General features: G+C 37.8%; 1 protein-coding gene and 1 long non-coding RNA gene across 2 annotated transcripts in view; one reads left to right on the top strand and one right to left on the bottom strand.

The window, feature by feature from the left end:
- Positions 1-2,625: 2,625 nt before the first annotated feature.
- Positions 2,626-21,477, bottom strand: part of LOC134789414 (uncharacterized) — a 25,874-nt gene continuing 7,022 nt past the window's right edge. The window contains exon 3 of the long non-coding RNA XR_010144059.1: positions 2,626-2,720. This is a non-coding gene — a long non-coding RNA (uncharacterized LOC134789414). The remainder of the gene's footprint in view (positions 2,721-21,477) is intronic.
- LOC134806807 (ionotropic receptor 75a-like) overlaps positions 16,149-21,477 on the top strand; it is a 20,608-nt gene continuing 15,279 nt past the window's right edge. The window contains exon 1 of the mRNA XM_063780190.1: positions 16,149-16,305. Coding sequence (XP_063636260.1) covers positions 16,167-16,305 — 139 coding nt within the window. The 5' untranslated portion in view covers positions 16,149-16,166. The remainder of the gene's footprint in view (positions 16,306-21,477) is intronic.

Raw genomic sequence — 21,477 nt, 5'->3', positions numbered from 1 at the left:
TTTAGTTGCATGGTTGATTGGTACCGGTGACCACCTTCCAGCTCCATCATCAGACTCTGAGTATCACCTAGTGTCAAAGATCTTGTTGAGACTAATCAAACGAGCCTAAACATGAAGTGGTTTAGTTGCATGGTTGATTGGTACCGGTGACCACCTTCCAGCTCCATCATCAGACTCTGAGTATCACCTAGTGTCAAAGATCTTGTTGAGACCAATCAAACGAGCCCAAACACGAAGTTGTTTAGTTACATGATAGACTGGTACCCGTGGCCACCTTCCAGCTCCATCATCAGACCCTGTGTATCTTCAGTGTCAAAGATCTTGTTGAGACGAATCAAACGAGCCCAAACACGAAGTGGTTTAGTTACATGATAGACTGGTACCCGTGGCCACCTTCCAGCTCCATCATCAGACCCTGTGTATCTTCAGTGTCAAAGATCTTGTTGAGACGAATCAAACGAGCATAATCATGTTACTACATGGTTGGTTGGTATCCGTGACCACCTTAATCATCATCATTATCATCAGATCCTCAGTACCAGTTAGTTTTTAAACCCTCGTTGATACAAACTTTACAACCTATAGGTACCAAATGCAATGACGAAACATGTAAATAAGCGAGTAGGTACCTATAATTTCTTTCGAGTAATATACCTTCCTAAGTTCGAGTATGGGGCTATTCATAAATTACGTCGTTTCAAATGGGAGGAGGGGGGAGGGGGGGTCTGGACATCGGATGATGGTAGCATGACGTAGGAGGAAACAGAGTCATCCGAAGCATGATTTTTGGATGATTTTAGGGGCGGGGGGGTCAAAAATTGTCAAAAATAGATGACGTAATTTATGAACAGCCCCTATGTACATTTGCACTGCATTTAGTATTTTCGTACTTACCAAATAACAGTTTTAGGACTTTAAAAGTTAAGTACAGTTAGTGTTGTTATGGTTGATTTCAATATGCTTCGCGAAGGATCAAGAATGTTTAATCCATCATTGTAGTGCGAGTGTGGCAGAAGGGATCGGCATACAGAGCTCGCACGGCCTGCCGCAGCGCGTAAAATACCTAAACTCGCTCAACGCCGAAATGTAATAGCGCTCTTAAAAGATCTCATATTATTAGCTTCCGCATGACTGAATTGGCGCCATTTACATTTTGATCGGAAAAAAAAATCTAAAAACATAGACAATCCGATCTTATAGTGGTAACACACTATCGCACCGCACCGCGACCTTGGTGCGTCGAGTCGTGCATAAGTGAGAGCGAGAAAGAGATATCTGTTTCTCTCTCACACTTATGGGTGCGACGCACCAAGGTCGCGGTGCGGTGCGATAGTGTGTTACGGCCTTTAAATTGGGATGTCTGAAACGCCATTAATGTATACGCGCCTTAAAAAAAAATTAAACTGAGTGAATGAATGTAATGATAATATATTTTTATGAAAAAAAATTAAAAAAAAAATAATTAGGAAAAGGCGGGAATAGGTATTGGTACTAAATAAACTGTTGAGAAATTACTTGCTCTGGTTCAAAATGGATATTTCAAGTGATTCGAGTGAATTAAACATAGAATTAACTCCCGAATCTGTTAAAGAAGAAGCAAAAACAGTGGTTGATAATCTTTTACCTGCATCTTCAAAACAAAGATACCTAAAGGCATACGAGCACTACATGAATTGGAGAAGCGTTAAAAAAGTAAAGTCGCTGTCGGAAAACGTATTTTTGGCTTATTTCAGTGAAATGTCTAAATCATTACAACCTTCCACACTTTGGGGCAATTACTCTATGCTTTAATCAGTGATGAATACAAAGCATCAAGTGAACTTGAAGAACTTCATAAATTTAACAGCGTTTTTAAAACGACTATCTCAAAACTTTAAAAGCAAGAAATCAAAGGTTTTTAGTCCTCAAGAAGTAGAGAAATTCTTGAATGACGCTCCTGATGACATTTATTTAGCAACCAAGGTAGGTACCAAATGATAAACATTTTCATAAAAAATCGAAAAGTATAGTAGTAAGTAAGCCTACATGTTAACATATTCTATAGTACATTGTAGGAGAGGACGGAAAACCGCTAAAAGATGGACGAGTCGTTTGAGGGCCGACACGTTAGTGGAGGCCTTCAAATAATACGAGTCCATCTTTAGCGTTTCCGGCCGAGGCATTAGGCCAAGCGCGCACCACGACTTCTTGTCGCGCGATAATTTAGTCGCAGAAATGTAACGTATGTGTTTATATGGCAGTGCGCGCATATGCGACAAAAAAATCGCAGCGATTTTAAAATTGTGATTTGTCACATTTTTCCGCGACTGCTCGCGACGCGATTGTCGCAAAGTGAATTGCAGCATACGGAGTTGTATGGCCCTGCGCGCACTGCGATACACATAAAATCGCACCCCGGACCTCAGTCGGCACTTCGCTCTCCAAGCCTCATCATGTCGGAAACTGCTTCTACGATGGAGTCTCAAGATGTGACGCTAGATGTTGACCATTTAATTATGGAAATAGAAGGAGATCACCTTTGTGGTATAAATACTCAAAGTTATACGGCGAACGCATATTAAAGACACGTTTCATGACAAACGACTGGTACGAAATCCATGTTGAGAATGAACAAATCGTCGTCTTTTTCATCGCAGTGCGCGCAGTGAATTTTCTGCGATATATTACAGCGCGATTCTAAAATCGTGTCGCAAAAATTAAAATCGTGGTGCGCGCTTGGCCTTACATAGTGCTTTTCACGACTACTGCGAGGAAATAAGAAAACATTTGCATAACTATAAGTACTAGCCCGCGATTTCTCTGGTAGCAAATTACTAGCCACTGCCTGTGCTGTCTCTTGAATTTCGGTAGGCGTCAGCGTAAGAATATTATTTTCTTCACTAGAAGAACTCATTTTTATAGCGAGCGTAGATACCTACGTGTTTCTTGTATTTTTTAGTCAAACATAATTTACACTATCCAATTCAGTAAGTATTTTCAAATCCCGCCTTTTTTACTTTTTTTATCATTTTTAAGAGGCGTTTTTCTGTTATTTGATTCAAACCGACTCTAAACTTAGAAGCGTTATTGCTCAAAAAAACCACAACAGCTACAAAAGTAAAAAACGCCTTAAGAGTGACTGAATGGATAATTGTTAAAAAAAATGAATTGAATGGTTTTGACATTCCTTTTTTTTAAACAAGAAATTGGTCCTATAAATAACCTAATTTTATTTTTGAAGGAAAAAGTTGCGCCAAAAACGACCCTTTATTGATTTTTATGTTTTAAATGATACTCATTGCTGTAGCGAACCGTCACCAATGACAGATGATGATAACAATGAAACATTGTAGTAGCGGTGGTTCAGGTGCTACAGCTATTGCCTACTTTCCAGCTTGGTTTTAGACCATCTATTACCACATTTCCGAACAGTGGCGTGAAAATGAAATAATGTTGCAGGTTGTTCTTATATTTGGCGTATGCGGCGCCTGCAGAAGCATCGAATTCTCACAAATTACCGTCCATGATGTCGAAAAACAGAACGAGATAATACTAGTGAAACTGTTGAACACAAAAACCAAAATAGACCGTCAGTTTGTAGTACGTAAAGAATTTACAAAGTTGGTAGAAAAGTACGAAGCTCTCAGACCAGAAAATGTAAACACGGACCGATATTTTTTAAATTACCAACGTGGTAGATGCTTTAAAAAGCAAGTAATTGGAAAAAACAAGTTTGCAAATATGCCACGACAAATTGCTTTATTCCTGAATTTGCCGAATGCAGAATTGTACACAGGACACTGCTTTCGTCGGACTTCCGCCACCCTACTCGCCGATTCTGGAGCTAGCATATCCACTCTGAAACGGCACGGTGGTTGGAAGTCTAGTACCGTCGCCGAGGGATACGTGGAAGACTCCGTCCAAAATAAATCTAAAATAGCGTCAAAATTAACCGAATTAATAAATATCGAAAGAAGTCTATCTCCCCAACCTGGTACGTCCAAAGATCCGGATCCAGTCCCATATTTTTCGAGACAAAATAGTCAGTTTGACGAACAAAATGTGCCTGCATCTCACAACATACAAGAGACCCAGGTGTCTCAGAAGATTTCTAATATGAATATGCCTAGCAAAACATTTTATTTTTCAAACTGTTCCAATTTTATCGTAATCTTTAAGTAATTCAATTTCATTGTTGTTAAAATGTGGTTATCCTATATGTACCTATCTGTTAATTCTGCGTACTTACCAATAATAAACCTTGATACATTTCTCGTGTTTGACTTTCCTCATAGTCGAAATGAAAAGTAGAGTGTTTAACTCGGGTAAAAGTAACCATCTCACCCTCGAACTATTGGCGCTCTCTCTTCGTTCGAGCGCCAAAATATCTCGGGTTAAATGGTTCACTTTCCACCCTTGGTTAACAATGTACTATATAATATCGGATTGAATGACAGGAAACCTACCTATGAATACCTGCCTCGTATCTACTTTTTAAATAACGGATTTACAATACTAGTTCAGCTTTTTTTTAAACTACTGATAATCCTACTAACTACTAAATGTCGATTCCTAAATATATGTTTTTTGTATAGTTGCAAGCAGACAGAAGATCACCAGTAAACCGGCTGGCAGACCCGCGGACATCGGCGAAGAACCCATCGCCCACTCGGACGGAGGTGCAGCGGGCCGAGCCGAGCCGGCCGCAGTCGCCGCGCACCGCGCCGAGTCGACCCGAGCCGAGCCGACCGGAGCCGAGCCGAACCGAGCCGAGCCGAACCGAGTCAAGCCGGACCGAGACCGCCTCGCAGGTAACAAAATTATGGGAAAAATTGGTTGCGAATTAATAAAGTGGTTTCTTGCCTTTTTGATATTTTTTCTACTCCCGTACCTACTTTTATTTGTCATTTAAAGGGTCGTGCACACACCTTTAAAACCCTACCTTATAATTGTCAAGATAAGTATTTAGTCTATTCCCCAAAAAAGAATTTGTGCATACACGCAGTATCTTTTTGGCGATTTTACGATACTTCGTGTAATGACCACTTAAAAAATGAAATACAGTGTTGCCAATCGTATTTTAAATGTCATCTCTGACAAATAAGTGAACCATAGACACCATTTTTGCTAATTCTTGAATTAAAAATATTTGTTAAATTTACAATTTTATTTCAAAGTAAGTGCTTGGTCGTAGAAAACGTATTGTATGCAACGTTGTTTAACTGAGTCAAAAAATACTCGTGGCGTCTTTTTTTCGGCTCCGCCTCAAATTGTTACTCACGCCACTCGCCTTTTTTGACCTCTCTTAAACAACGGTTGCATAAAATACTATTTACTCCTCTGACCAATAAGTTAATTTAACCCTTCGTATGCGGCCTGTCAAATTTGAGCATAGAAAAAGTGACCTTGACATTTAAAAAAATAGATTTAAATTCACGCACGGATCTAAGCATACGAGGGGTTAAACCAGGGTGCGTAACCAACATGCCAACCGTTTACGCTCCGTAGAGAACGAAAGGCAACAGTCACTGTCGCACTTACCTATTAAGAGGAGAACAGTATATCACTCTTCTATATTACGCAGTATAAACGTGCAAGCTCTATAATGTACAGGAGGGTCCGGCTGGGCGCTGGGGCGGCGCGGCGGCGGCGGCGGCGGCGCGGCGGGACAGCGTGCCGCCGCGCCGCCCGCCGCCGCCCGCGCCGCAGCCGCGCCTCGCGCGCGCCCGGTCGCACGCCGCGCCCGACCGCCCGCACGACCCGCCGCAGGTGACTACCCCGGCCTGCCGGACCTGACCAAAAAGGCGTTAGGGCCAGACCTCCCGTGAATATCGAATTTCGCAAATTTGGGGCATCTATCTCTTTTTCTCCAATAAAAGCGCAATGGCATTAGATTTGCTCGAAATTTACAAACTCGACTTTCGCGATCGAGCCCAGGCCCTAAAAAAAAGGCTTAAGAAAATAGTGTGGGACCGCTTCTCCAAGCGAGTATAACCTCAATTTTCCTCTTTGGATGAAAAAATGAATGAAAATATTTTTCGTTTCGTACAAATATTTTCTATGATGTTAACATTCAAAGAAAACTGAGAAAGAATGTATGGAGAAGCCTCGCGCACTGTCGTCCGCTTTCCTCTTAATCTGTGTTTTGTGTTGCAGCTCCCTCCGCGACCCTGCGCGCGGCCCGGGGCGACAGCGGCGAGCGCGCCGCCCGCGCTGCCGCCGCGGCAGATGTCCGCCGCCGCCGACCTCAACTCCGTGCCCAGGTACTGCACGAGCGGCGTTCATTCCCTGGTGTGGCCACCGCGTTATGGTTGCCATAGCTATTCTGGTTGATTTATTTTAGATTATTGACACAACTATTTGGTTAAACTATACTCTATTACAGGCGTGACGTTCTTATTGGCGAGTAAGCAGAGTTATTCAACAATATTTCGAAATAAGCCGATATTCATTGATTGATAGTTTACAACTGATTAGAGACTTAAACTTATCTAATAATGTGTGATTTATTTGAATCTGTATTTAATTACCGTTTTCAGCAATCCTTTTGGTGATCTTAAGCGAAACTAAAGAGTTAAGCGACCGTAGCCGCTGTGTGGTGCCGAAAAAAAGGTGAACATAGCTAGCGGTCATGGTAGATCCTCCGCGCTCTACATAAGGCGAGCTATACTTAGACTGATTTGTGGTATTTTCGACTCGAATATGTTTTCTTTCACTTTCATTTCATTCTGTTCTTAAAATAATATTAGAAAACCAAGTGATTCGGGTTATTCGGTCAACGAGGCACATTTTGTTTCTGTGGAATTGCTTGCGGCATTGGTCAATGGTCGAGTCACGTGGTTTCTTTTTACTTTTTTTTGGTTTAGGGTGGTATTCCATCTGTCCAATATGTTGGTCCAATATCATTGCGTATCACTCTTTCATTAAGCAAAATGTGAAACAAAATACACATATAAATATATAAAGAAGTTGGACACCACCCTTAGTTACGTTATAGCGACATTACCCACTTATTAAATGGTTACACGATTAGGTACCTACTTGTCTATAATTCGCTTGATAGAATCCAATCGAAAACATCACAAATTGCTCTAGGCATACCGCGCTTTAAAAGTTTAAACAAATCATTTCGCACAAGGCTATTGACTATCTATTACTTACCGACATGTTCTTTACGAATATTTCATTCACAAATCCACTAATATTACAACATTCACTTCATTTTCGTCTTCCAATCGCTTCACGTCCCAATCAATGACTGTAGTCAACTAATCAACACTTTGTTTTGTGTTTGAAGAAATTATGGTTAGTAGAGTTCAACATGCCCAATACGACCGTAAAATGAAAGTATTTTGATTCACTGTTAATCACTTTAAAGTTTTCAAATTCGTGCCCAAAAGTTATGATTTTATTAATTCGAGATTTTTATTTTTATTTTATCAATATACATATAAGTAGGTACTTGCAGAAAACCTAACCTAACAGAATTTTCTATAGACATATTCGTAAAAAAACCTTTGCCCAGAGCATGCCCAATTCCAAAATTAGTCACTACCTGTGTCTCCACTCCACCTGTACAGAAAATACTGTTGTATCAAACTGGTAAATGCTTAATACACAGACCCAGTTTCTTACCGCCTACCGGCATGTCAGGACGGTTGTCTATTGTTTGTCCGAAAATTATATAACATAATACTCATATGCCCGAATTTTATTTGCCCGAATTTCATTTGCCCGAATTGTTTGTTTACCATAAAAATGATGTGACATACTCTTTGTTTACCCGATTATTAGATTCCAGAACGTACGAGTGCCATACGTGTTGTTGTACATATTATTAATTGTAATAATATTATTTAATAGAATATTTAACCTCACCTAACCTACTTTTCCAGTAGTATTTCTTTTCTGTAAGGGTCGCAGTTCAAACCTAACCTAACCCATTTTTCTAGTAGCATTTGGTTTCTGTAAGGGTCGCAATTCAAACCTAACCTAACCCACTTTTCTGATAGCATTTCTTTTCTGTAAGGGTCGCAGTTCAAACCTAACCTAACCTACTTTTCCAGTAGCAATTCTTTTCTGTAAGGGTCGCACATGGTCTAATAAAACATGGTCTTCTATTCCCAGAGTGACACAGGCCTACGTCACAATAACATGGCCGCTATATATAGCGCTATCGCATATTATCATATAGCGCTGTCGCATGATGACGTAGGCTTGTGTCACTTAGGTGACCTAGGAAAGACGGGAATAGAGTACCAGGCGGAGTATATTATTATACCATGGGGTCGCAGTTCAAACCTAACCTAACCCATTTTTCTAGTAGCATTTGGTTTCTGTAAAAAAATTATATTATGGCTAGTGATAATTATGGCTTACAATGATGATGACAAATGATATTATTGAAATTGATTTTATGGGAAACAAAGTTTCTGGCACGTGACTAATATAGTAAACAATAAGTATTGCATATGTAATTATGGGAAACAATATAATGGCTGTTGACTATTATGGCAAATGAAACTATGGCAAATGAAATTCTGGCAAGTGGGTGTATACCATGTCAGGACAGAGGTTTCTGTTTGCGAACTGGACATAGCTTTTCGACCTTCGAATTCATACTTAAAATCTCAATGGAATAACAAAGAACAATGTGTTTTTTTTTTTGTAGTGGAGCTCGCTCGCTGCCTCTGTCGGGTGCAGGCGCGGGCACGGGCACGCCGCCGGCACGCCGCGCTGCGCTCCGCGAGCGGCAGGGCTCCGTGAGCGGCCCGTTCGCCGCCACCAACCCCTTCACGGCGCCGCGCCACGCCGAGTTCGTCATCCCGCAGCGCAACAACGCGCGCCGCCCCTCCACCGACACTAACAACTCATAAAACACCTACATAATACATGTATTAATTTGCAAAATCTATACTCGTGATGAACTTCTGATCTGTAGGCCACGAAAAATTCTCCGAGTATAATCGCTACACGCTGACAGCGTTGAGCGCAATTTTTTTGGTTTTATAACGCTCGAAGTTTTTTCCGTGGCTTAGTTAGTGAATACTAGTAATACGAACCCTTTGGACTCGATTTTATTACCCGTTACATTTTAGTGTCACAACGAACACGATAATTCCATGGAAACTTTTGTTTGACCTTGAACTGATGTAGTAATAAAATAATAAATTCACAATTTTTTCGGTATTCACATAGACAATCGATGCGTAACTACAAAGTGACCTGTTTGTATTTTGATATGCATTGGATGTATACCGTACCGATCCCCCTTATAGAATCCCTTGCATAAATCTCTATGTCTATTTATAAATTTTGTCAACGTTTTTAGTTAATATAGATTATTTTAACGTAAATGTCGTTGACGGTTGCATCGATATCTAATATATGTATATCTAAAAAAATAAAAAAATGTTCGGTATAATCCCGTATGCCCTCCGCAACTATATCTATCTGAATAAACATAATCAAGGGAAACGGTGTAATACTGTAATAGTTTCTCTAGAGCTTGACTATTTTTTTATTGAAGCACAACGTGCGATCTAGTCCGCATTGAATTATATATTCATACATAATCATCTTACCGACCATTATGAGAATATCGACAAATAAATACTTTAAATAAATCTTACAAAAATTGTATGTATTGCTTTGTGGTATTGATATATTATATTTAAGTTTTAGGCTTGTGCCCCTTAGTGAGCTGTGATGTTACTAGCTAGAATGTTGACACGTTTTACAGTTAAAATAAGTATTGTAGGTGTTTTTTTGTACTTACTTAATTAATAATTTTATCCGATACTGAAGGTGCAGACCAGGGGCCGATTGCATAACAAACTACAACTAATATTACAAGCGGAACTCCTTTTCTAATTTCACTTATTAAATAAGGAGTTCCGCTTGTAATATTAGTTGTAGTTTGTTATGCAATCGGCCCCAGGGGGCCGTTTTTTGAATTTCGACCACTCGATTTCGTGTATTTCTTTGAATAATATCTCCACTACTAGGCATTTAAATTTTACTAATAGAATTGAAAACGAGTGGTCAATACCAGATTCCCAATTTCTATCGCTCGTATTTCAAAACTTAGCAATTCGCCGTTTTCCACCGATTTTCGAGTGAGGAAATCGAGCGTTCGAAATTCAGAAATCGTCCCCCAGTACACAACGTTTAGTATGTTACATGCCGGCAATGCCAAAAGAAGTTATTGTTTTTGTGTCCGAATACATTTTTTTTTTCAAAAAACGCGACGCTGTCGTAAAATTGTCAGTTTCATGAAATGACTGGACATACCTAATGATTATCGTTGGATAATGTAACTATTTTACGATATTAACTCACATTTATGTACGGGTCTATCGCGAATTTATTTTATTACCTTTATTTACCGACGTTTCGACACAGGTTTCACTGGTCGTGGTCGCGGCACACTGACCCGTCTATAAATGTGAGTTAATATGTGTTCAAAACGCGAAAGTTTTAAATATTAGGTAGGTATATTTTACGATATGAATTGGCGATTTTATAAAGCAGAGGTGCTTTAAAACTGTTTCTATAATTACATTAAACCGAGAGTACAACTTATTGAACTGACCTGTCTACACCTACATTATGATGTGGCCAACAATTTTATAAACTGTTTGTGTCTTGCCGATTGTCGGCCGACAATTCTAAAATTTGGCCGCCACTTAATAAATAAATAGACCAAGGACACATAGGCGTACCCACGGTGGGGCAAGGTGGGGCAGTTGCCCCACCCTGGTCTCTGACCATTAGCTAAGAATGTCTGTTTCTACCGTACCCTGTTACAACGTACCCAGCCTCCCCTACTTCTGCCCCACCCCTTAAAAAATGCTGCGTACGCCCATGCAAGGACACAGTACCATTTTAATCATTTGTTTTTAATTGACAATCCAATCGAATCCACTTAGATAATGCTATAGCTAACAGCGTCGAGCTTAATAAGAAGGTATTTTTTTTTATATAGCTGCTTTTTACACACAAGTTCTAGATAGTGGTCCGTCGGTTAGTGTTCCCCACTACATTATATTTGTATTTAGTTTCGTAATTAATTTTCTGCTAATTATTTTATTAAAAAAATACCTACATAATTTATTATCTATATCTGAAAATGATAATAAATTGAATTATAAATAATTGATTAAGTATAAAGCAATACTGTTTTAATATTTGTGTATATAAAATAAATAATGATAACGTTTAGTAATAGGTTTAGTAACATATAATTATGTGTACCGTTTATAATAAAAAAAGTATTTCCTTATATTTGATTTTTATTTCTTAAAAAAATGCTTGTTTACCTATGGCTCATAGGTACCTAAATCGTAAGTAAGTCTTAGAATGAATTCCAAATACAAAATGGCATCTGGAGCTTTCCCACTGACCATCCCGTTTTTTGCGGGTACGCAAACAGAATGTTCGTGTAAACGTTTACCTATTAGCACGTTATACCTAGGTACTACTATACGTACTTATAGTAGAAATTAAAAATGAAGTGGCAATACTGTGGACTTGTAGAGTCATCCCGTTTTCTTATACAGGATGGCTAAAAAATAACTACATTCCCGTTGCCAGGGAGGTTTTGGGATTATACTGAGCAACTTTTACTATGAGACCAAAGCCGAAATCGCGAAAAAAAATCAGGCTGATTCATACATTTTGGCTAGTTCTTTTTCTAGTGTAGTAAATGAAGCAAGTTGTTGTATGGAGACCCATGCATTAATTTCTCAGTCGATGAAATTTAGCTTGGTTATTGTATAGTATGAGCCGAGACTAACATTATAAATATCCAAAAAAAAAAACACTCCTAAGTTAGGTAAAAACACAAATCTGATTATATATTGAACCGAGTAATTCCTCAGTCCAAAATTATTACAAAATAAGTTATTTGTATCAGTATGTGATACTAGAAAAAAATCTAAAAGTTTTGTCAAACATGGGAATATTTTTTTATGATACTTCCTTTTTTTGATGCTCATTTTCATCGGAAAATTGCTCTGTCATTTTTTTCTTCTTATATGATCTTAGAATATAATTTGGCGCAGTGTGTAAAAAAATCAAAAAAAAATGCGTATCGAAATGTATGTATTATAGAACTATTAAAAACTGAGAGTGGAAATTTTTTAGATTTTCATTTTGTAGGTATAAAAAGGCAATAAAAGGGCATTCCAGTGAAAAAATTAGACTGAGCAATTTTCCGGTCCAAGACACGCCAAAAAAAAATATTTTATTAATACTGGTATTTCTACTGGGATATTTTTTTGATATTTCATATATTGTTGCAATACGTTACATGAATATGTCTGGTGAAGAAAGTTTGAACGGAGCATTTTTCCGTAAAAAGATTTTAACGATTTAAGACTTTAGGTATTTACTTTAATTCTATTATTATTATTCTTTGGAAATTTCTACAATACTTTTTATTTATTGATACTTTATCATATTGTAAAGTTTTTTCTGGCTGAGGAATTACTGCGGGGTCCACTACCTTTATTTACTACATTATTCTATGGGAGGGTAATCTTTTATTGATTTCGGGGTTGGTCTTATAGTAAAAGTTGCTCAACATAATCCCAAAACCTCCCTGGCAAAGGGAATGCAGTTATTTTTTAGCCCCCCTGTATAAGAAAACGGGATGACTCTATTTTTTAGCCACGGTGATTTGAAAGGGACGACACTACAGTATTGCCACTTTTTAATTTCTAGGTACTCTTTTTTTGTCAAACTATAAAACGGGATCCTGCAAACCGTACCCGAAAAAAACGGGGTGTTCCGTGGGAAAGAGCCACAGAGCCCATACTTCGTATATGTGACTGTACATAAACTGCCCGGTTCGAACTTTCATAATCATAATCATTTATTTCTTGAATGCGGTACGATAAAGATGTAAAAAACAATTTTTGAACAGCACATCCTACCTGAATAGGCATAGAAATATTGAATATTACCTATAACTAGTATGACTAGATTCTTATGACCTACCATGCAGCATGCAAAAGTAATTAATACAGTCACGGTCAACTTTAAGATATGTACGTCAATTAATAGATATAGAAACGATATGGATTAGATATGTCAGTGTCAAATGTGACGTTTCTTCAAACAAAAACGTCTCTTTTGACACTGACCATCTAATCCATATCGTTTCTAGATCTATTAATTGACGTATCTTAAAGTTCGAATCGGGCCGAAAGTCTAATAAATTATTGCAACCCAACTTTGTTACCATCATGATGAGTCCAGGAAAGAATGTGTTCTGATATCTTCTTCTTCCTCGCGTTATCCCGGCATTTTGCCACGGGTCATGGAAGCCTGGGGTCCGCTTGACAACTAATCCCAAGAATTGACGTAGGCTCTAGTTTTTACGAAAGCGCCTGCCATATGACCGTCCAACCCATAGGGGAAACTAGGCCTTATTGGGATTAGTCCGATTTCCTCACGATGTTTTCCTTCACCGCAAAGCAACTGGTAAATATCAATGTCAAATTATTCTGATGTTTATAATGACACTTCTGCATTTGTGATCCTGATCAGTCATTGCAGAATCAGCTTATTAGATTGGACTCTGGATACGTTTTCAACTCTTTTCTACTCCGTAATTCCATTTAGCTACGCAGAAAACTGCTGGCATAAACACCCATGTCTCTAGAGGTCGGAGCCCTTATTTAGAAATGAAAATACGATAGCATTATATTAGGTCATTACCTATGAAATTGGCGTTTTGTTCGGAGAATTTCAACGAAACACGAATTTCCATACAATTAATTTTGCGGATATTTTTTTGATGGCTAATTCAAACCAAACAAAATTTTTCCAGTAATTTTTGACACCTTTAGGTATGTTTTCAATATCTCCATTTCTTGAAAATTGGTACCATTAGAAAAATATAAGTAATTTTAATACTCGAACCGACAGCACATGAAAAGACCTATTTTCAAGGCTTAATTCTGAACACTTAACAATAAAAAATAACAATTAATTGCTGTCAAGCAGTTTGGCGAAATCATATTGTAGTTTTATTGTAATTGTGTATGTACTTTTGTAAAAAAAAAAAAAACTAGGATCAGACTTATATCTATGAACAAAAACGCCAATTTCATAGGTAAGGACCTAATAACACCGATTTAATATGAGTAAGTAACAAAGTGGCGCGGTATAGGTATAGCATACTTCTGACCGCGCTCTAATGTGCAAATTAGGCATATCACATATCTAAAGCAGTATTTTCTCAATAAGATTTTACTACAGGTACTATAGTTTATTTTGGTCTAAGAGGTTTGCAATTTATAGTGCAACGAAATCCCTCTAGTTAGTGTGCCATACAATCATTATTAATTAATCCGGGCGCCTGGCAGCTGTTCAGCGGTGGGTGTGACAGTGGTTGGGCAACAAAGGGCAAAATCAATCAATTTAATAGGGTTGGGTAAAATCAATTGACGGTGTGCAATTTATAGAGCTCTGTGTTTGGTGTGATATTATAGCTAATCTATGTATTTAATTCAAATATAACAATGCCAGGCGTTTTATTTGGTGGAAAAGTAGTGCCAGGTGACGTTCTAGCTCTCCGTCTAAAATTTATATGAATAAAATAGGTATGAAATACATAGGTAGTACTTCCCGAAGCAATAGGCACAGTATGTACCTATTACCAATCTAGTAATACACACTCGTAACGTCTGTTTTACCTACAATTTATTCTGAATACCACTACTCGACGCTGACATAGTAAGCTCTACATGTCAAAAAGATTTTCATTATTCTTCAAAAACTTATGAGAAAGTTGCGTTTTATCCACAAGATGAGTGGCAAAGAAATTTGATATTTACTCATGGTGGCTGGTGGAATGATAAATACTTAAGTATTTAATTATTCATTTTGATTAGGTACCTATACTCATTTGGATTTACTCTTGCAATTACGCAAAAATACAAATTCGATATCATTTTGATTTACATGTATGATTTGAGAATAAGGCCCCAGAGACTGATTGACAGAAATATGTTTAATGATCACAAATGATCGCGATAAATGACTGCAATCATGTCGGTCGCAGTTGTGATTGCGGAATTTATATTGCAAACTACCCACCTTGGCTCTGACCACGCCATGAACTGTAACATATATACATTTGGAGGTAAAGTCCGTCCGTTTTTCTAAGATCATGTACCTACGACATAGTAAATGTATGGCGAACTTAATCTTAGGAAACGGACAGGCATACCTATTACCTACATACTCATACATATTCCTTTCGGATAACTTTGCAACATATTATAATTTTCGTTTTTAAATAAAATAAGAAAATTACCTTTTTTTTTACTCATATGTTGATGACATTCAGAATGCAAAGTATTACATAGACTACTACTAATTAAGTTGGTAGTAAGTGAACGAGGGACCTTTATATATGTTAATATATGATAATACCTGGAGGCAATTTTCAAACAAGGTAATGTGCCTGTGCCTAATTAAAATCCGTCTAATCCCAATAATGCCTAGCTTTCCATTGGGTTGGAACGTCATATATCGCTTTCATAGAAACTACGTACTGCCTGTGCCAATTCTTGGCAATATGTTGCTTAGCGGACCCTGCGTCTCCAAAATGCCGAGCCAACGCTAGGAAGATAATGATGATGACCCGTATGGCGACTATGGGTTACCTACAGCTGAGTATGAGCTGCCTTAGTAATATTTTACTTTCTTGGCTTCACGTTGCAATATAATTGCTGTATCCTATTTTATATTTCATAGGTACCTACATCGTTAAGCTGCATTCAGTGTATGCCAGTCAGATCCACCAGTGTCATTAGGTATGCGGAAGACGGTAGGTAGACTACGTTTATAAGTACTACTTTAGTTCAGTTTATAGTGTTGGTCGTTCAATTTCATGCAGATACAAAGAAATGTACCTACATACCTACAAAAATTTAGGTAAACATTAAGGTACCTGCTTAAACGATGACTCACGCTAGACCGGGCCGGCCCTGAGCCTCCGACGCTTCGTTTTCTATGGAAATGACGTGTCGGTCACCTCGGCCCGGGCCCGGTCCGGTCTAACGTCATCCTTTATTTGACAAAAAGCTAGGTAAGGTATTAAAAATTTCCACGACCAACTAAAATTAACCAAAAAAGTGCTAAATAATCTCATTTGACAACCTTATCTTCAGATGTGGCGATTGTTATTGTTTCCGATGGCGATGGCGGGTGCCGCGAGTCTCGCGCCGGGTTGGCCGAACATGGTCCTCGACTACTTTCAGCACAAGCACGTCAAGTATGTTACGCACTTGTCGTGCAAGGACCCTGCCGGTAAGATACCTAATGGAATCAAAACTTTTTACAATAAAAAGAAAACCCGACTTTAAAACTAGGATAAAAAAATAATTTATATCCTATAAATAAGTAGGTATTTTCAATTTCAATATTAAATAAATAAAATTACCATAAATTAAATTAGTTATTAGAATACCTACTTAATAGTAGGTATTATACTTATGCGTTACAATCACTCTTACAGCTTATAAAACAAAGTCCCCCCGGCGCGTCTGTCTGTTTGTATAGAATAGAATAGCATAGATTAGAATCCTTTATTGCGAACCATGGTACTTACATAATAAAGTTGTTACAATAAAAAGTTTTAGAACACATGGCACCCTGGTAGGGCACTGCAAATTAATCTTATGTCTAGTTATTTATGGAACATTTTTTTTAAACTAAATAGTGTTACTTAACTGTAACAATACATAATACTGTTACATAAGATAAATAAAAATCCTAAATAATAACCACTTTAGCCTTTTTTTAACATTGACTTTAATCTCATTTTATATTCGTACTATAAAAGTCACTGAATTATGTAATCCTACTTAGAAGTAAGTACCCTACTACTATTATATGATGATAACACATTTATTACGTTAAATAATACAATTTTAAGCTTATTTCAATACAGTTGTGTGGTAGCAAGAAGAGAAATCTAATCTTCAAGGATGGGTATTCCACAGCCGTCTTCAGATCCAAATCTTTCGATCCTTCTTCTCGTTCCTCTAATTCTTAGAGAGACAGCTCTGATGATTGATATTTTAGCCTAGCTTATTTTTTGTATTAAGTAAGTCCTATGTTAACTTATATTTACAAAAGGGGTTAATAATATTGTTAAGAATTAATAATTATTAGTAGTACTTATACTTATGAAAATTTATCCTCCATAAACTCTTGGACCGAATAGTATGCCTTCGATATTAAAAATAGTTTTAGTTTTGACACGAATGGGTTAAGGTTTTTTATATTTCTTATATTGTTTGGCAGCTTATTATAAATCTGGATTGCTCTGAAATAAGGGCCTTTTTTGTAAATATCCAAAATTGGTTCCGGGGGGATGAGGTTATTGTTACGACGTGCACTTTTACAAAACTCAAATAACTGTGTGTTCTTTATGACACAAGTAGAAATTTCTAAGATGTAGAGAGAGGGGAGAGTTAAAATTTGGAGGTTAGTGAAATGTTTCTTACAACTGTCTGTTTGTTGTATATTGGTTAGTATGCGGACACATTTTTTTTGGGCTACAAGGAGATCGTGGGCGTCACTGCTATGGCCCCATAGAATAATACCATAACGTAACCAGGCTTGGGCGTAAGAGTGGTAAGCGGACAAAGCGCACTCTGTATGTGTGTTTGACTTCAGAATGCCCAGAGCAAAAATAAAACTTGATAGTTTAGATTGAACCTTAGCAATGTGTTTTTTCCAGTTGATATGATTGTCTATAGTTATTCCTAATAAAGTGCATTCAGTATCTTCATTTATATTTAAATCCTGCAACAGCGGTGTTAGATCGGTAGGTTTTTTCTGATAGTGCCTAAATTGCATAAGTTTTGTTTTGGTTGTATTTACTACTAAGTAGGTTGAGATCCTGTAGCCAGTCAGAGATTGTTGAATGTTTCTTTTATTTCAGAGTAATCGTCAGAGTTGTTGTCATGTTTAAACATGAGAGTGATATCGTCGGCAAATATGATACATTTATGGTTGGTTATTTTAGGAAGATCGTTTATATATATTAGGAACAGCAGACATCCTAATACGCTGCCTTGGGGGATAGAGCTGTTGATGGTGTGCCATTTAGATTGTAGTTTCATTAATTGGTTGAGGTGATTTCTCAAAAAGTTGGCACCGTCACCTGTAAATAGGTTTATGTTAGAACTTTTTTTTCATTATGTATAATTTTTATATATAAAATTTTAACACATATTTAGAGAGACTTTTTACACAGAGGCCTAATACTTTAAAAAAGATTTAATAAAAATTGATAACAAAAAAAAATTGTAACTACGTTTATCCGTTAACCTGCCGTGTCCCAACGCGAGGTACTGATGTTCCGAGCTATGAAAACCACACAAATTATTAACTTAATTTAACGTCATTACCGTATTTTATTAACATATATCCTTAACTTTTAAAGTATTACTATCGCATAACAATATTATAATTATATTTTAAGTTATTCGGCTTCAAAGTTTGTCCAAGGCAATTCTTAACATTCACCTGGCGCGTCACGTTCACGACGATTGTATAACCCCCACCGCACCTATCCCGTCTCACTCCGCACGAGCCGAAGCCGTCACTCATCAGCTATCACCTGGTAGGACGAAGACGTGGCTATTGTGCTTCGCAAATAAAACACAAACGACAAAGTATCGGAAATTGGAGTTTGTAACGGGTAAGTACTCTTTATCCTGGCGTCGATATCTTGCTAATTGTGTAACCTATAGCATTACTATTAAGATATGTAACGTAATCAATAGTTTAGTTATATATTCCTAAGTATGGAGTTCATCAAGCTAATACATTTTGTATATTCACGATATAACTGTCATTTTCCCCATCACCTGCATATCGTCCACCTGGCTAAAACTGCCAGGTGGATGAGATTTTGCGGCAGGTTAATGTCACTGATACCACAACTAATACTCGTAACTATATAATTATATAGCGGTTATATCGCTTTTGTGTGTTAATTTAGGAATAAAAAGTATCCTGTCGGTTAAAGCTGCATATTATCCAAATTGGTGTACTTTTGTCTTAAGTCTCGTTAACCTGTCCAAAAAAGTCAGGTGAATGATGCACTGGCAGGTGAATGAAGCGTCATTCACCTGCCATATGACAGGTGAACGATAATTATTTAAAATCCACGTTACATATACTCAAACACACAATACAGTGATTATGCTTATCAAGTCGTTAGTGGACAACTGTTTCTCCATACAAACGTAGACCCCATTTTCCTCCCTGGTCTTTTTTATAAAAAAAAAATTATTACACTAATGTCGTAAGTAGATTTGTGACGTCCCACGGGAAAAGGTACCTTATGAGGGTTTTTAGTTTTAGACATTTATTAAAATGTTTGGAAAAAGGTGAAAACATGCTCATTTTGTTTATTATGTGATGAGATGACGGGCGAGAGAGAGAGGTATGGATGAAAAGAAAAAGACATGCTGCGTCGACCCCAAATGAATGGAGCAAGGGCAAGCGAATGATGATGATGATAATCTGAAACCTCAATGCTTAACGTTTGTTTACCTGACCGATTTTGAAAATTCTTTTTTTGATTGTATGTATATGCATACAGATTGGTCCCGTTTTTGTCAAAACCCAGTTCTGATGATGGGATCCATGAAGAATCGAGGGAACTCCTCAACTCTTAAAGGCATACATATAGTGATTTTTGTGTTTTTATTTACAAATCAAGCATATACATTCACAAAAGTGACATTTGATGAAGTGGAACTGCTAATAAGATCAGAACGGAACTCTTCAACGACGCATATTTCACGTTTGGCGATTTGGCAATTTCTCTATCTAGTGCTCCTACTGCTCTCCCAGCACGTGTTGGATGACCAAAACAGTTTATGACTATGCTGAACCAAGTCTATTCCACTCGTACTAAGAGGGTTCAGCATCAGCTCTATCTTGGGTACTGCGCTCCCAAGTGCTCGTTAAGACGTGTTGGATGACCAAAACAGCGTGTGCCTATGTTGCACTAAACCTGAGTTCCACTAGGTACTGCGAGGGTTCATCATCAGCTCTATCTTGGGTTCTGCTCTCCCAAGTGCTCATCAAGACTTGTCGAATGACCAAAACAGCGTGTGTCTATGTTGCACCAAACCTGAGTTCCACTAGGTACTGCGAGGGTTCAGCATCAGCTCTATCTTGGGTACCACTTTTCCAAGTGCTCATCAAGACGTGTTGGATGGCCAAAACAGCGTGTGTCTATGTTGCACCAAACCCGAGTTCCACTAGGTGCTGCGAGGGTTCAGCATCAGCTCTATCTTGGGTACTGCCCTCCCAAGTCCTCATCAAGATGTGTCGAATGACCAAAACAGCGTGTGTCTATGTTGCATCAAACATGAGTTCCAGTAGGTACTGCGAGGGTTCAGCATCAGCTCTATCTTGGGTACTGCTCTTCCAAGTGCTCATCAAGACGTGTTGGATGACCAAAACAGCGTGTGTCTATGTTGCACCAAACCTGAGTTCCACTAGGTACTGCCGGGGTGAATAGACAGCAAGATTGAATGTTTACTTATTCACAGAAACTTGTTGTTAAATTGGGAATCGAATCGAAGGTGAGGTGGGTCAGAATCCAAAATTTTAATCATCGTAGTGGACAATAAGGTCCCTTTTTATAGAAAATGACACATATTTCGATTATTTTTAGAAGACATTGAAAATGATGTGGTGGATAGGTGGATGACACTCATTTCAGGTGAATGATGACAAGAAACCAGGTTAACGGCAACGGACACAGGTTAATGACGCCTCTCGATAACCTGTCAATATTTTCATTGGAATTTGTACTTATTTCTCGATAACCTGCTTCTACTATCGATAACCTGGACACAAAATATCTTTCACCTGTCCTTGATATCATTCACCTGAATTTCAAACGCCTATATCTTCTAAACTAATTGAAGGAATTGCTTCCCTTCCACATTTTCTAATAGTTTAAGTTGCCTTTTAATGATCCCAATAAAAAAAATGCAAAATTTTTGAAAAACATGAATTATAACCTGGCGGTGCCAACTTTTTGAGAAATGACCTTGGAGTCTTTATGGTAATGATCCGTATATCCTCCTGCCGGAGTCCCCCTTGTCATTATTGCAGTTTTGAATTTGGAACCTTCTTGTATTCCATTTTAATACAAAATTCCATTTGGATTTAATCCTTTATAAAGGCCTCAGGGACTCAGGAGGATATGTATGTATGTTCGCGATAAACTCAAAAACTATGGAACAGATTTTCATGCGGTTTTCGTTTTCACCTACCAGTAGAGTGATTCTTGAGAAATGTTTTTTAACTAAACATATGATTTGTTTAGGTTTTGCGTAATAGTCTGACAAAAAGAGTAGAAATTAAAAAGTGGCAATACTGTAGTGTCGTCCCGTTTTCTTATATATATCGGTATTGATTTGAAAGGGACGACATACAGTA

This window comes from Cydia splendana, chromosome 3, assembly GCF_910591565.1.
Source record: "Cydia splendana chromosome 3, ilCydSple1.2, whole genome shotgun sequence".
Taxonomy (NCBI): Eukaryota; Metazoa; Arthropoda; class Insecta; order Lepidoptera; family Tortricidae; genus Cydia; species Cydia splendana.
The sequence above is the reverse complement of the archived record's forward strand: the minus strand, read 5'-3'. Positions and strand labels throughout refer to the sequence as shown.